General features: G+C 44.2%; 1 protein-coding gene across 1 annotated transcript in view; it reads left to right on the forward strand.

Annotated features, from left to right (window-relative positions):
• Positions 1-1126: 1126 nt before the first annotated feature.
• Positions 1127-13351, forward strand: part of vegfc (vascular endothelial growth factor c) — a 226157-nt gene continuing 213932 nt past the window's right edge. Inside the window, exon 1 of the mRNA XM_063049453.1 lies at positions 1127-2120. Within this exon, the coding sequence (XP_062905523.1) occupies positions 2004-2120 (117 nt within the window). The 5' untranslated portion in view covers positions 1127-2003. The remainder of the gene's footprint in view (positions 2121-13351) is intronic.

Consider the following 13351-nt stretch of genomic DNA (forward strand, 5'->3'; position numbering starts at 1 on the left):
AGTGGCTATTTCATTAGATACCTCCTCTACCTAATAACATGGCCACTTAGTAAATGTTCATGGTTTTCTGCTGCTGTTGCCCACGCCTTTCAAGGTTCAACACGTGCATTCAGAGATGCTCTTCTGCACACCACTGTTGTAACAAAGTTCAAAGTAAATTTTATTACCCAAGTACAGATATGTCACCAGATACAACTTGACATTCATTCTCTTGTGGGCATATTCTATAAATCTATAGAATGATAATCATAACAGAATCAATGAAAGATCACCCAACTAGGATGTTCAACCAGCGTTTAGAAGACAACAAACTACAAATACAAAAAGAAGAGATAATAATCATAATAAGTAAATAAGTAATAAATATTAAGAATGAAAAGAAGAGTCCTTGAAAGTGAGGCCAATGGATGTGGAGACATCTCAATGATGGGTTAAGTGGAGTGAAGTTATCCCCTTTGGTTCAAGAGCCTGAAGATTGAGGAGTAGTCACTGTTTCTGAACCTGGTGGTGTGAATCCTGAAGCTCAAATGGATAGTTACTTAAGTTGCTGTCACCTTCCTGTCAGCTTGAACCAGTCTGACAGTACATTAACAAGGCATTTTCACACACAGAACTGCAGCTCACTGAATTTATTTTGTTTTATTTTTCACGCCATTCTCTGTAAACTTTAGAGACAAATGTGTGTGGAAAATCCCAGGTGATCAGCTGTTTCTGTGATACTCGAATCACCCTGTCTGGCACCAACAATTATTCCACAGACGAACTCACTTAGATCACATTTCTTCCCCATTGTGATGTTTGAACTGAACCTCTTGACTATGTCTTCATGCTTTTATGCACTGTGGCTGCCACATGATTGGCTGATTAGATATTTGCATTAAGGAGCAGGTGCATAGATGTATTTAATAAAACTGCCCACTGATCAGGAGGTGTTTAAAGATTCCAGGGCACTCTAAAGAAAAGTTAGAGAGTTTTCCTCAATTTTCTTCCTTGAAAGTATGAGGTGTCCACTGTTCACAAACACTCCCCCCCGCCCCCCACAACTGATGCTGCCTGACCCGCTGAGTTCCTCCAGCAGATTGTTAGTTGCGCCGGATTCCAGCGTCTGCAGTCTCTCGTGTCTCCAGATTGCAGGAGAATCGGTTTCGGAGACTGTGGGAGCTTACTGTGCGAAAGTTGGGAGCCCCGCTGGACACCAAGATCTGGAAATGGACCTCAGTAGCTCACGGCGCTTTGGACCGTGGTGAGACGCCGATGGACGCTACACCAATGCAAGCTCGCCCCCATGGACTGCCGAGACAGCCAAGTGTTCCGCAGAAGCCCGTGAGCCAGATCGGTAACTTTGAGTGGCCGCTACCAGTCAGAGCAACACTGCGTGGAGCGCAGAACGACCTGTCAAAACTTCGGAGTCTGCAAAAGGATACAAGCCAGGACTTGACATGTGCATTTTATATTATTTTTCTAGCCACGTGGGGATTGTCACAGCCGTTTCCTGGTTGCGCTCAACCACATTGTGCATGTGCCCCCCCTCCCCAGTTCCCTGCTAAACTCCTCGTATAAATAGTGAAACCGAAGATCTACTCCAGCGTCAGTCAGTCAGTCCGTGTCGAGGAGAGGGCCGCGGTTATTAGTTGGAGAATCCGCCGGCTGACTGCAGTATAACCATGCCCAGTTTGCCTCCCTGGCTCTCTGTTACCCAACAGTCAGAGCAGATTGCCGGAGTCCTTCCAGTGGAAACGCTGCTGCTTCAGGCGACTCGCGGATAAAACTTCCAGCTCTCCGGAGAGTGGCCCCTGAAGGACACCAGACTCGGTGCGGTTCGGACGACAAGCACCGGGAACGCCACTGTGACTTCTCAGTACTGTCAAGCACCTCCAGCCCCCACACACTCCGGTCCTCCCTTTCACGTTGATCCGCAAAGAGCAGGAGGGAAGAAAGATCGAGGATTAAAATTATTATTGCACCGCTCGCCAGGCGGCTTCCTGCTGCATCCCAGGACAAAAATGCTTATTCTGGAGATCTCTCTCTTTCTAATTTACATTGCCTTCTTGCAAAGGGACTCCGCATTTGAATCCAGCCAAGACTATTACGATGATTATCAGGACCCGGTGGACATGAAGGTAAAGAGGCGTTTTTTTCCCCCGTTCTTTTATTTTCCTTCTCGCTGTTGTTACTGAACTGCTACCGTTCTGCAGCGAATCACCTTCACTTTCCTTTTTTTATTAAACAGGCGCTCTAGCAGTTTGCGAGCGGTCACAGTGTGGGCTTGCAACCGGCTCCAGAGCTGGATGAGCTGGAGGAACTTAGCTGAATTGTTGAATACAGACTTACACTAGTTTATTTTAGCATATGCATGGAACATGTTGATACAGAACTGGAACTTCATACTTGTATCTCTTTGTATATTTAACGTTTTATATCCACATTGCTTACATGTAACTTGTTGCAGGTATTGATGCAACATGTTGCTAAGTAATGACTATGTGACATGTAATGCATATATGACCTTTGCTACAGAAATGCATTTATAGGGCTTAATAAATAACCGATATATAACATTTTAAAGCACACATGTACTTTATATGTGTAATGTTTAATAGAGCTGTTTAACTGTGATGCTACAGTTTAAATGTTTTCGGCATGTTAGAGTTCGCAGAAGCGATCTCTTCAGTAGATTGAGGGAACGACCTTAGTCTCTTGCAGGCGGTGAGATCTGGTGCGTTAGGTTAGATTACTAACGTTGGGATCGGTCATGAGAGATTGTGTGCGGCTGAGTTCTGACCGGTGTCGAAGCGAGGAAGTGGGTTCCTTCCACTGTCTCCCACCCCCCCCCTGCGTTAGCAGATCGGAGGAAGTTTAATTTTAAGAGCCCATACTGCTCGCAGACGGGGGCGTCGCTCTGGATCAATCCAGTCAGGTCCTGGAGAAATTTATGAAGTGGCAGATTACGAAGTGTGTGGAGAACTCCCTTCGGTATTGTGGAGCTGCGTCAAGATAGTTTGTTACATTTCCTTTTAAGCGATAGATTCTTGCGTTCACAATTCCTATCTGGGCCCATCCCAAATTTGCTTCGCGTAGAGCAGTTATTGACTGAAGGGTGGATTTCATACTGAAACGACCATTAGAAAATTTCTCCTTCTCGCTTCTTGCTCGCAAGCCGCTTTCAAGAGTCTCAGTGGGGATAAAGTGTTTTAAATAAGAACTCTTTTTTACTGTTCAGGAAAAAGACGGATTAAGAGCAGGAAAGGGTGTAGACCATTAGGAGTAGGAACATAATTAGGCCATTCAGCCCATTAAGTCTGGTCTGCAATTTCTTAGCTCTGTGTGAATAGTGGGGAGAGAAAGTGGGAATGAGGGAACAGCGAAAGGAGGAAGATAGATTGCTGTAACGCATTGAGGAAATCGAAACAATCCTCCTTGTCCTCTTTTCGGATCAGGGAAATACCACACCATGGCGAAAGATTGACACCGCTAGACAGATTTTCATTCAAGACTATGACTGTCAAGACAGCAAAAGGTGTTAGAGTAGAGGGAAGTCGGGGGTATGAGTCAGATGACAAGGGGAGATGGCAGCTAAACTTGAAGTGAAAGCCATGACATCCATGGACCACAGTGAAAGCCACGGTGAAACGGAACAGGAGAGGGAGAAGGCCCGACATTCTGAGAGAGAGGCTTGCGGATGAGGATACAGAATGAGAGGAGGATTATGTATATAAAACAAGACTTACACAAAGGTAGATCTGACAGATGGATTATAGAATAAGGTAAATCCCATACTGGGTAATTTCTCATACGCTTTCTATGTTGACACCTCTTCCATTAAGACAAACATGGAGATACAGAAGGATGGGTCAATCAGTATACTGTAAATGAAGGAGATTGTGTGTGTGTGTGTGGGGGGGGGGGGTTAAGCAGAGAGCACGTGGAACCGTTACCACGGGATAGTGTGTAAATTGAATGGACTTGAGGGGAAGGTAGATGAGCAGGAAGGAAGAGGGTATGGAGGAGATTGATTCGGAGAAGTCGCGTGTGATATCAGTGAAGCCTTGGATCCATTATCCTGTAAGGACTTTCAAAGTGATGGGGAAAGTATAATTTGTCACATACGGGAGCAAAGAGACATGCAGACAGACACAGAGCACAGGAGACTGACATGTGCATCTTGTGTGTGCATTGCCCAAGATTCCCAGCATCTGCTGGATCTCTTGTGTTTACAAAGAAAACGTGCTGATGTTGATGGAGTACAAATATATCATTTAGAAATTCTTCGTTGCAGACTCTTTCACTGCAACTTGGTGAACACGACTGCTCGAGCAGTCGTGCTGACACGGTCGAGATTGCGGGAGACGTCGTTAGTAGGCCAAGACAAAGAGAACCGGAGAAATCAGGCATGCAAAGAGCGAGGCAGAGGACGTGTGGAGTGAGGAAGTGGGGAGGAAGAGCGGGAAGTTTAGACTCCGTGAAGGGGGACCGAGAGTGAGCAGTTGTCAAGCTACGGGGAGTTTGCTGTCTGGTGCCATAGCTGGAGGGCGCTCTCACTCGCTGAATGAGGCTACTGTAAACTCAGTTCAACCTTCAGCTCGGCTGATTAAAACATGATGTTCACTTTTAAAAGTAACGTGGACTACAGATGTGTTTATGGCCCCAGGTGCCGCCTGATGCTGCTGAAATTGTTTGTCAACACAGCTATAAAAACCTCTCGCTGCTGACCCTGGCCCCAACTCCGTCACAGATGTCTTCCGTCCTTCTGCCGCTCTTTCTCGCCCCGTCTCCCAGGGTCATCTTGCTCTCTCTTCTGGCCCTTCACTCTCCCCTGTTCCCCGCTGCATCGTCAATCTCCACCGCCCAAACGATCAACGTGCTGGCTTGGCGGAAGTGACTCGGCAAACCAGTTATCTTTTGAAGGGAGTCAATTCGGAAGAAAACGCCAACGAGCAAGCGAGTAAGGAATGTAATCCACATCTTATAATTGTGGGTGTAAACAGTGATACAAATGCTAGTTATTGTGAAACAGACCCCGGCAGATCTTGTTATCAATCGCAGAATGTAGTCAAAATGGATTTTGACGAAATGAGCAATATGGAAAGAAACATTTGTTTCTCAACTCTTCCAGTGAAGATACATTAACTGATTTTCTATTCCGCTGTTGTCATTTTGGCATTTTCACACTTCTTCAGACTGCGCAATAATCTTTGCACTGTTCTGCCGTCTGGCTCTCCTAGTTGTATTTGTTATTACTGTGTATATTGTGAATTTCCGACAAACAAGGATTTCATTACACTTTGGTGCAAACCGCACTGTGTAAAAGTCTTAGGCATATGTAAAATATGTAATGAGAAGATACTTTTAAAATATAATGAAATGAAACATCTCTAAATTTAAAAAGTTACTGAAGAGCAGTAAACAGTTAAAAAATACTAAATCAACACAGTATTTGGTGTGACGTCCTTTGCCTTTAAAACTGCATCAAATCTCTTAGGTAGACTGCCGTGCAGTTTTATATGAAAATCGGCTGGTAGGTTGTTCCAAGCATCTTGGAGAACTTGCCAGTCTTTCTGTAGACTTTGACTGTCTTGCTTACTTCTGTCTCTCCAGATAAGCCCAGACAGCCTCGATGATGTTGAGATCAGGGTTCTATGGAGGTCATACCATCTGAAACCAGGTGCCTATCTAGGTGCCTGAGACCTTTACACAGTATTGTATGACAATAATTTAACCAAATCATGTGTTGCCTGTACTATGTATGAACTGGCTGTTGTGTGTCACTTTATAGCATATAAGAAAGGGTGGTGACTTGATAGTGGTTTATAAAGTTACTAGAGGAGAAGGTTTTTTCCACCAGGGTAGAATTGTGAAATACTAGAAGAGGTGCATTTAAGGTGGAGGGGTAAATTCATGGAAGATGTGTAGGACAAATTTCCTACCCCAAGGGCTGTGGATGCTGGGGACCAGGGCTGGTGATGGAGAAGGATATCAAAAAAGTGTTTAAGATATTTTTAGATGGACGTATGAATGGACCATGTGCAGACAGAAGGAATTAGGTGTTATTAGCTTAATTAGTTCAACAGAACATTGTAGGCTGAAGGACCTGCTGCTGTGCTGTACTCTTCTGTGTACCTGAAAAACACAAATACATTTGAGGATGTCATAGTAGTGTAACGGTTAACACAATGCTATCATAGCCCGGGGCCTCGGAGTTCGAAGTTCAATTCCAGCGCCCTCTGTAGGAAGTTTGTACGTCCTTCTTTGAACACGTGGATTTCCACCGGCTGCTTCAGTTTTCTCCCACAATCCAAAGACGTGCTGGTTGGTAGGTTAATTCCCATTGTAAATTGTCCTCTATTTTGGGCTAGAGTTAAATATGTGTGTTGCTAGGCGATGTGGCTTGTGGGGCCCAAAGGGCCTGTTCCTTATCATTTAATTACTTTATTTATTGAGATTTAACGCGGAACAGGCTCTTACAGCCTTTCGAACAGCAGCCCCCAATTTAACCCTAGTCTAATCACCAGACATTTTACAATGATTGTGCTGCATCTCTAAATAAACAAGTAAACAATGCACCCCTGGCATGTCCCAGGATGAAAGATGCATTTAAATGCATGATTTGTGTTTTCTTTCACTTTGTACCTTTCATTTGAGGGAGGATAGCATCGCAGCCACACACCCATAGTGTCAGAGTTTGCACATGAGAACCCATGGCAGCAATCTATGACCCACGGAGTCATGACCCCTGCCACTACAACACATTTGCCTTCTACCCCCTCTGTACACCCGTATCTTAAAGCTGTATGACCCCCAATTTACCTGTCTTCTTGTCTGGCTATGAGGAGTGTCCAGCTGGTCTCAAGTGGCCCATACCGAATCACTTTATACAGTGAGATCAGATGCATTCAGAAACACTTCAACACATTTACATTCTCTAAAACATACATAATCCATTGAGAATTAATCTATAATAAATACACTTTAAAATCAGCATTAGGTTTATGACTGGCTCATAAGCTGGGATGAGTGCAGAAAAGATTCACAAGGATGTTTCTGAGTGAAAGACTTGAGTAATGACGAGAGATTGGATTGGCCAGGGCTTTATTACCTGCTAAGCAGTGAGCTTATAGAAGTTTCTAAAATTGTGAGGGTGAAAGGTCACATTTTTTTTTCTCCAGGGTACATGTGTCTGTAACAAGAGGGCATGGGTTTAGGGTGAAAGGGAAAAGATTTAAAGAGGATCTGAGAGGCAATTTTTTTACACAGAGGGTCGTGGATATGCGCAATGAACTGCCAGAGAAAAATCATTGAGGCAAATACAATTACATTGAAAGAACATTTGTGCTGGTACAAGGTGAAGAATGGAAAGGGATATGGGCCAAATTCAGGCAAATGGGACTCGGTCAGGTAGATACCTTTGCTGGCATAGATGAGAAAGGCAAATGAGCCTGTATCTGTGTTGTAGAATCTTCACAAACTCCCACAGCCCCTTCATGAACTTCCACAGTTCTCAGTGACCCTGTGATTTCATTCTCTGAGGTCTTTATGAGGGCATTCTTCAGGAGGGTGAATCCAAGGGAAGCATCCAGCCTAGATGGGGTGCTGGCCGAGTTCTACGCTAATCAACTGGCGGGAGTGCTCACTGATCTCTTTAACCTCTTGCTTCAGTAGTCTGAGGTACCCACCTGCTTCAAGCAGGACTCAACTGGTGCCTAAGAAGAAAGTGGTAACCTGCCTTAATGACTATAGTCCAGTAGCAGTTATATCCACTGCGATGAAGTGCTTTGAGAGGTTGGTAATGAAGTACATCCATACTTGCTGAGAAGCAACTTGGCCAATTTGCCTACCAGTATAACAGGCCCACAGCACATGCCATTTAATTTGCTCCTCACTCAACTCTGGAACATCTGGACAGCAAAGACACATACATCAGTATTCTCTTTAATGACTACAGCTCAGCATTCAATACTATTATCCCCTCAGTACTAATCAATACCTTGGCTGCAATATCCCTTTGTGTGGTTGGATCCTGAATTCGCTCACTTACGGACCCCAGTCAGTTCGGATTTGGAAAAGCATCTCCTCCACGATCTCCTTCTGCACATGTGCACCACAAGGCTATGTGTTAGCCCTCTGCTCTACTTGCTCTGTGACTGTGTGGCTAAGCACAGTTCCAAGTTGGTCAAATCAAAGGTAGGGATGAATCAGTGTAAAGGAGGGAGATTGAAAATCCTGGCTGACTGGTGCCACAACAACGCCCTGTCACTCAGTGTCAGCAAGACCAAGGAGCTGATTATTGACTTCAGGAGAGGGAAACTGGAGGCCCACGAACCAGTCTTCTTTGGGCGATCAAAGGTGGGGAGGTCAGCTACATTAAATTTCCTGGTGTTATCAAGTCAGAGGACCAGTCCTGTGCTCAGCACATGAAGAAAGTGCAGCAGCACCACTACTTCCTTTTAGCTTGTGAAGATTCAGCATGACATCCAAACCTCTGACAAACTTCTATTTATGTGTGGTGGAGAGTACATTGACTGGTTTGCATCACAGCCTGGTACGGAAATGCCAATGTTCTTGAAAATCAAATGAAAAGTAATGAATGCAGCTGAGTCCGTCACGGGCTCAGCCCTCCCTACAATTGAGCACGTCTACATGGGGTGCTGTCGCAAGAAAGCAGCATCCATCATCAGGGTTCCCGTGCCATCCAGGTCATGCTCTCTTCTCGCTGTTGGCATCAGGAAGAAGGTACAGGAGCTTCAGGACTCACATTATCAGGTTAAGGAACAGTTATTACCCTCAGCCATCAGGCTAGAGTGCCTGAGACTTTTGAACATCTCTGCATATTATGTCTTTCTATTTATGAAATAATACTAAGTACTACTGAGCTAATACAAAGCTAAGTACTCTTACTTCCGTTTCTCAACCACCTTCCTATTTTAACCAATATATAGTACAGTAAAAAAAGTCTTGGCCACCCTAGACTTTATCACAGTACCATAACTTCATTCAAATTCTCTCACCCCATCATAGGTCCCATGACTTATGGACTCACTTTCAAGGACCCTTCATCTCATGTTCTTCATATTTATTGCTTATTTATTTATTCATTCCTTATTGTTCTCTTTTGTATTTGCCCGGGTTGTTGTCTTTTGCATGCTGGTTGTTTGTCCACACTGCTGGGTATGGTCTTTCATTGATTCTGTTATGGTTCCTGGATTTACTGAGTCTGCCCACAAGAAAACGAATCTCAGGGTTATATATGGTGACATATATGCACTCTGATAATAAATTTACATTGAACTTTGATCGTGGTAATCTATTGCAGTCTTGTATTCCATGCAACCTGCATAGTTTATACCACTATCTATGATGAAGCTAATGATACCAAGCATGAAAATACAGATTCATTTATTTATCATACGTGCGACGAAACGCATAGTAAAATGTGTCATTTGCATTAACAACACATTCTGGTGCCAACATGGCGTGTCCATATTGCTCAACAGAACAACACAGAATGCAACAAAGCAGAACACAACAATAGGAGAATAAGCTTGTTTCTTCCCCTCCCCCATTCACCCACACACAAGGGTGCCCTTTCACCCTGGGACTGGACAAGCCTCTGGGGCTCTGGGCCTCCTGTGTCTATTCTCCATCAGGCTTCAGAACAACAACTGTTTGCTGAAAGGGTCACAGTATATTTCTATGATTCTGTACTTCTATTCTCAACATCCAAAACAAAATCAGAAAATGCTCGAAACACTTAGTGGGTCAGGTAGCATCTGCAGGGGAAAAAGCCCACTTCAGATCAGACCCCTCCCAGGACAGAAACATTAATTTCATTTCCACAGGTGCAGGCTGACCTGCTTAGTGACGGCGCAGTGGTGTCGCTGGAAGGGCCACTTTCTCCAGTATGATGATGATGATGACGTCGACTCAGGCCTGAGAAGCCAGCGTCAGGCATTTTCATGCCTTACAAGGCACGGAACGAGAGATTGTGTGGCGTATCACTCCTCACACAGACATTTCGCAGTACAGTATGTTTCTATATTTTATGAGGCCAAGTTGTGAGCTTAACACTCAACCCAGCACGGATGGAAAGTGTACTCGGGAACGGCCCGACTGGATTCGAACCTGGGAGCCTCCATTCCGGAGTCTGGCACTGATGTCACTGTTCTCCGGTAACACAAGTTCAATTCTGACCACGGGCACTGTCTGTGTGGAGTTTGCATGTTCTTCCCTACTAGAACTAGGGGACATAGCCTCAAGATCTGGGTGAGTGGATTTAGGATGGAGATGTGGAGGAACTAGCAGAATATAATATTAATGGTAAGTCTCTTGGCAGTGTGGAGGATTAGAGAGATCTTGAGACACTCAAAGCTGCTGTGCAGGTTGACAGTGTTGTTAAGAAGGCGTATGATATGTTAGCCTTCATCATCCGTGAGTTTGAGTTCAAGAGCATTGAGGTAATGTCATTTCTGGTCACCTCACCACAGGAAGGATGTGGATGCTATAGAGAGAGTGCAGAGGAGATTTACAAGGATGTTGCCTGGATTGGAGAGCGTGCCTGATGAGAATAGGTTGAGTGAACTTGGCCTTTTCTCCTTGGAGCGATGGAGGATGAGAGGTGACCTGAAAGGGGTGTATAAGATGATAAAAGGCATTGATCATGTGGGTAGCCAGAGTCTTTGTCCCAGGGCTGAAATGGCTAGCATGAGGGGGCATAGTTTTAAGGTGCTTGGAAGCAGGTCCAAGGGAGATGTCAGAGGTAAGTTTTTCACACAGAGAGTGGTGGGTGCGTGGAATGCACTGCCAGTGACGGTGGTGAAGGTAGAGACAACAGGGTCATTTAAGAGACTCTTAAATAGATACCTGGAGCTTAGAAAAATAGAGGGCTATGCGGTAGGGAAATTCTAGGCAGCTTCTAGAGTAGGTTACCTGCTTGGCACAACATTGTGGGCTGAAGGGCCTGTAATGTGCTGGAGATTTTCTAAGGTTCTATGAACTGCTTTTCCCAGAGAGTGGTGAATCTGTGGAATTTGAAATCCAATGAAGCAGCGGAGGCTACGTCAGCAAATATATTTAAGACAAGGCTGGATAGATTTTTGAATTAAGGGTTATGGGGATAAAGGTAGGTAGGTGGAGGTGAGTCCATGGCCAGATCAGCCATGATCTTATTGAATGGCAGAACAGGCTCGAAGGGCCAGATGGCCGACTCCTGCTCCTATTTCTTATGTTCTCCCTGTGAGCGCATGGATTTTCTGTGGGTGCTCCATTTTCCTCCTCACATCCCATCAATGCATGGCTTAGGTTAATTGGTCTCTGTAAACTGAGTGCAGGGAAGTGAAGATCTGAGAGGAGTTGGTCAGAATGTTTGGAGTATAAAAAGGATATTAGTGCAGAATTACTGTAGATGAATGCTTGAAGGTTGGCACAAACTCAGTGGGCAGAAAGGCCTGTTCCCTTCTGTGTGACTCTGAGTGTTTCTAGTGTTTTCTATTTTTGTTAGCTAAGCAGTATTGGCTTGTGCTTCTGACAACCCCACAATTGTTGTTTATACTGACAAGCTACACTTTTAGATTATAGTTTGGAAATGGAGGTCAATCAAGTGTTTTGGTCCTTTCTCCCAAAAATGCTAGGGGGACGTGTCAGAAGGGAGCAAACGCAGTTGGCTGCTACTGGAGAAACCACTCCATAACTAAATGCAGTTTCTGCCAGACAGGAATCTCTAACTACAGAAGTGTTTATGAATTATTTCACCGAGCTGTCAAAGAAGTGTTTCCCTTCCCATTCAAAGAGATTGTTGTTGGCCAAACTGATAGAAAGCTGCTTTTGTGAATCTTTAATTATACTGTCTTAGACAATTGTGTCTCATGTGACAATAATGGACCTCAATTACTCCTCTGGACCATTGGTGATGACAGACTGGTGACACTGAGATTGTGTTGCCTTGTGCTTTAATGTGCAAACAGAGCTTTCATCTTTATTGAAAGTCAGGCTCCTTGTTCAATAGAAGTGAGGAACTTCAGAGACTATTGAGAATTTATGCAAACATTAGCTGAAAGGAAGAAAGACAATACCCACCTTTAATTAAAAACAGTATTTATTTATTCATTTATTTATTTAGTGATACAGCATGGTGTAGGCCCTTCTGGCCCTTCGAGCCAGGTTGCCCCAGCAACCCCTGACAAACCTGATTTAACCCTAATCTAATCAAGGGACAATTCACAATGACCAGAACCTATCTGGTATGTCTTTGGACTGTGGGAGGAAACCAGAGATCTGGAGTAAACCCACACATTCTGCGGGAAGGACATATAGAGACTCCTTACAGAATGGCACCAGAACTAAACTCTGAACTCCAGAATACCCCCAGCAGTTAGTGCGACACTATTACAGCTACGCTACCAATAAACCGGAAATAGATGTAAAAATAACAGTAAGTTCCCAGCACCCACTTATCATCAATTGTGTGATTAAAATAAAGAAGTACTGATGTGGTGGAAGAGATATACAATGTATTCCAATAATCATGGAGGATGTATTACAAAAATTAATGTTTCTCATTTAAAATTCCTGGATTTACACCATTAATACAAATAAATCAACTGGAGTCCTGCAGAGGCTGATATTTACGTTGTAAGGTTCAAAGTTCTAAGTAAATATATTATCAAAGTACATACTCTATGTCACTATATACTATCTTGAGATTCATTTTCTTGCAGACATTCAGAGTAGTAAAAGGAAGTACAATGGAATCAGTGAAAACCGCCCACAAAGACTGACAAATAACCCATGTGCAATAGAAGACAAGTGTGACCCGTGGCCAAGTGGTTAGGGCGTTGGGCTCACGGTCTGAAGGTCGTGGGTTCGAGTGTCGGCCAAGGCAGCGTGTTGTGTCTTTGAGCAAGGCACTTAACCACACACTGCTCCAGTCCACCCAGCTGAAAATGGCAAATGCTGGGGGTTAACCGGGGGGGGGGGGGGAGTCTCGGTCGCTTCACGCCACAGAAACCGGCATAAGCATCGGCCTGATGGGCCACAAATGCTCGGGACAGACGTTGGGGCTTTCCCTGTAATGTACGAGGCTGAATCCACGACTAACCTTGTTTGAGCTTTATGGAAACATCAGTTGGGCTGAAGAACGGCATTGCCCACCTTTCATTAAATAGAGTAAAGCAGAAACTTCTGCAAAAATAATATATTCTCAGCACCCACATATAAGCCGAGAAAGAATCCAATTATCCTAGATTGTAATAGACATAATTACTATTCCTCATTTAAAAGTACTGGATTTAATGATCAAGGACCAACTTTATTGGCTATATATTTACATATATTGGGAATTTGGTGTTGTGTGTTGGCGCTA

Source organism: Mobula hypostoma, chromosome 5 (genome assembly GCF_963921235.1).
Source record: "Mobula hypostoma chromosome 5, sMobHyp1.1, whole genome shotgun sequence".
NCBI lineage: Eukaryota > Metazoa > Chordata > Chondrichthyes > Myliobatiformes > Myliobatidae > Mobula > Mobula hypostoma.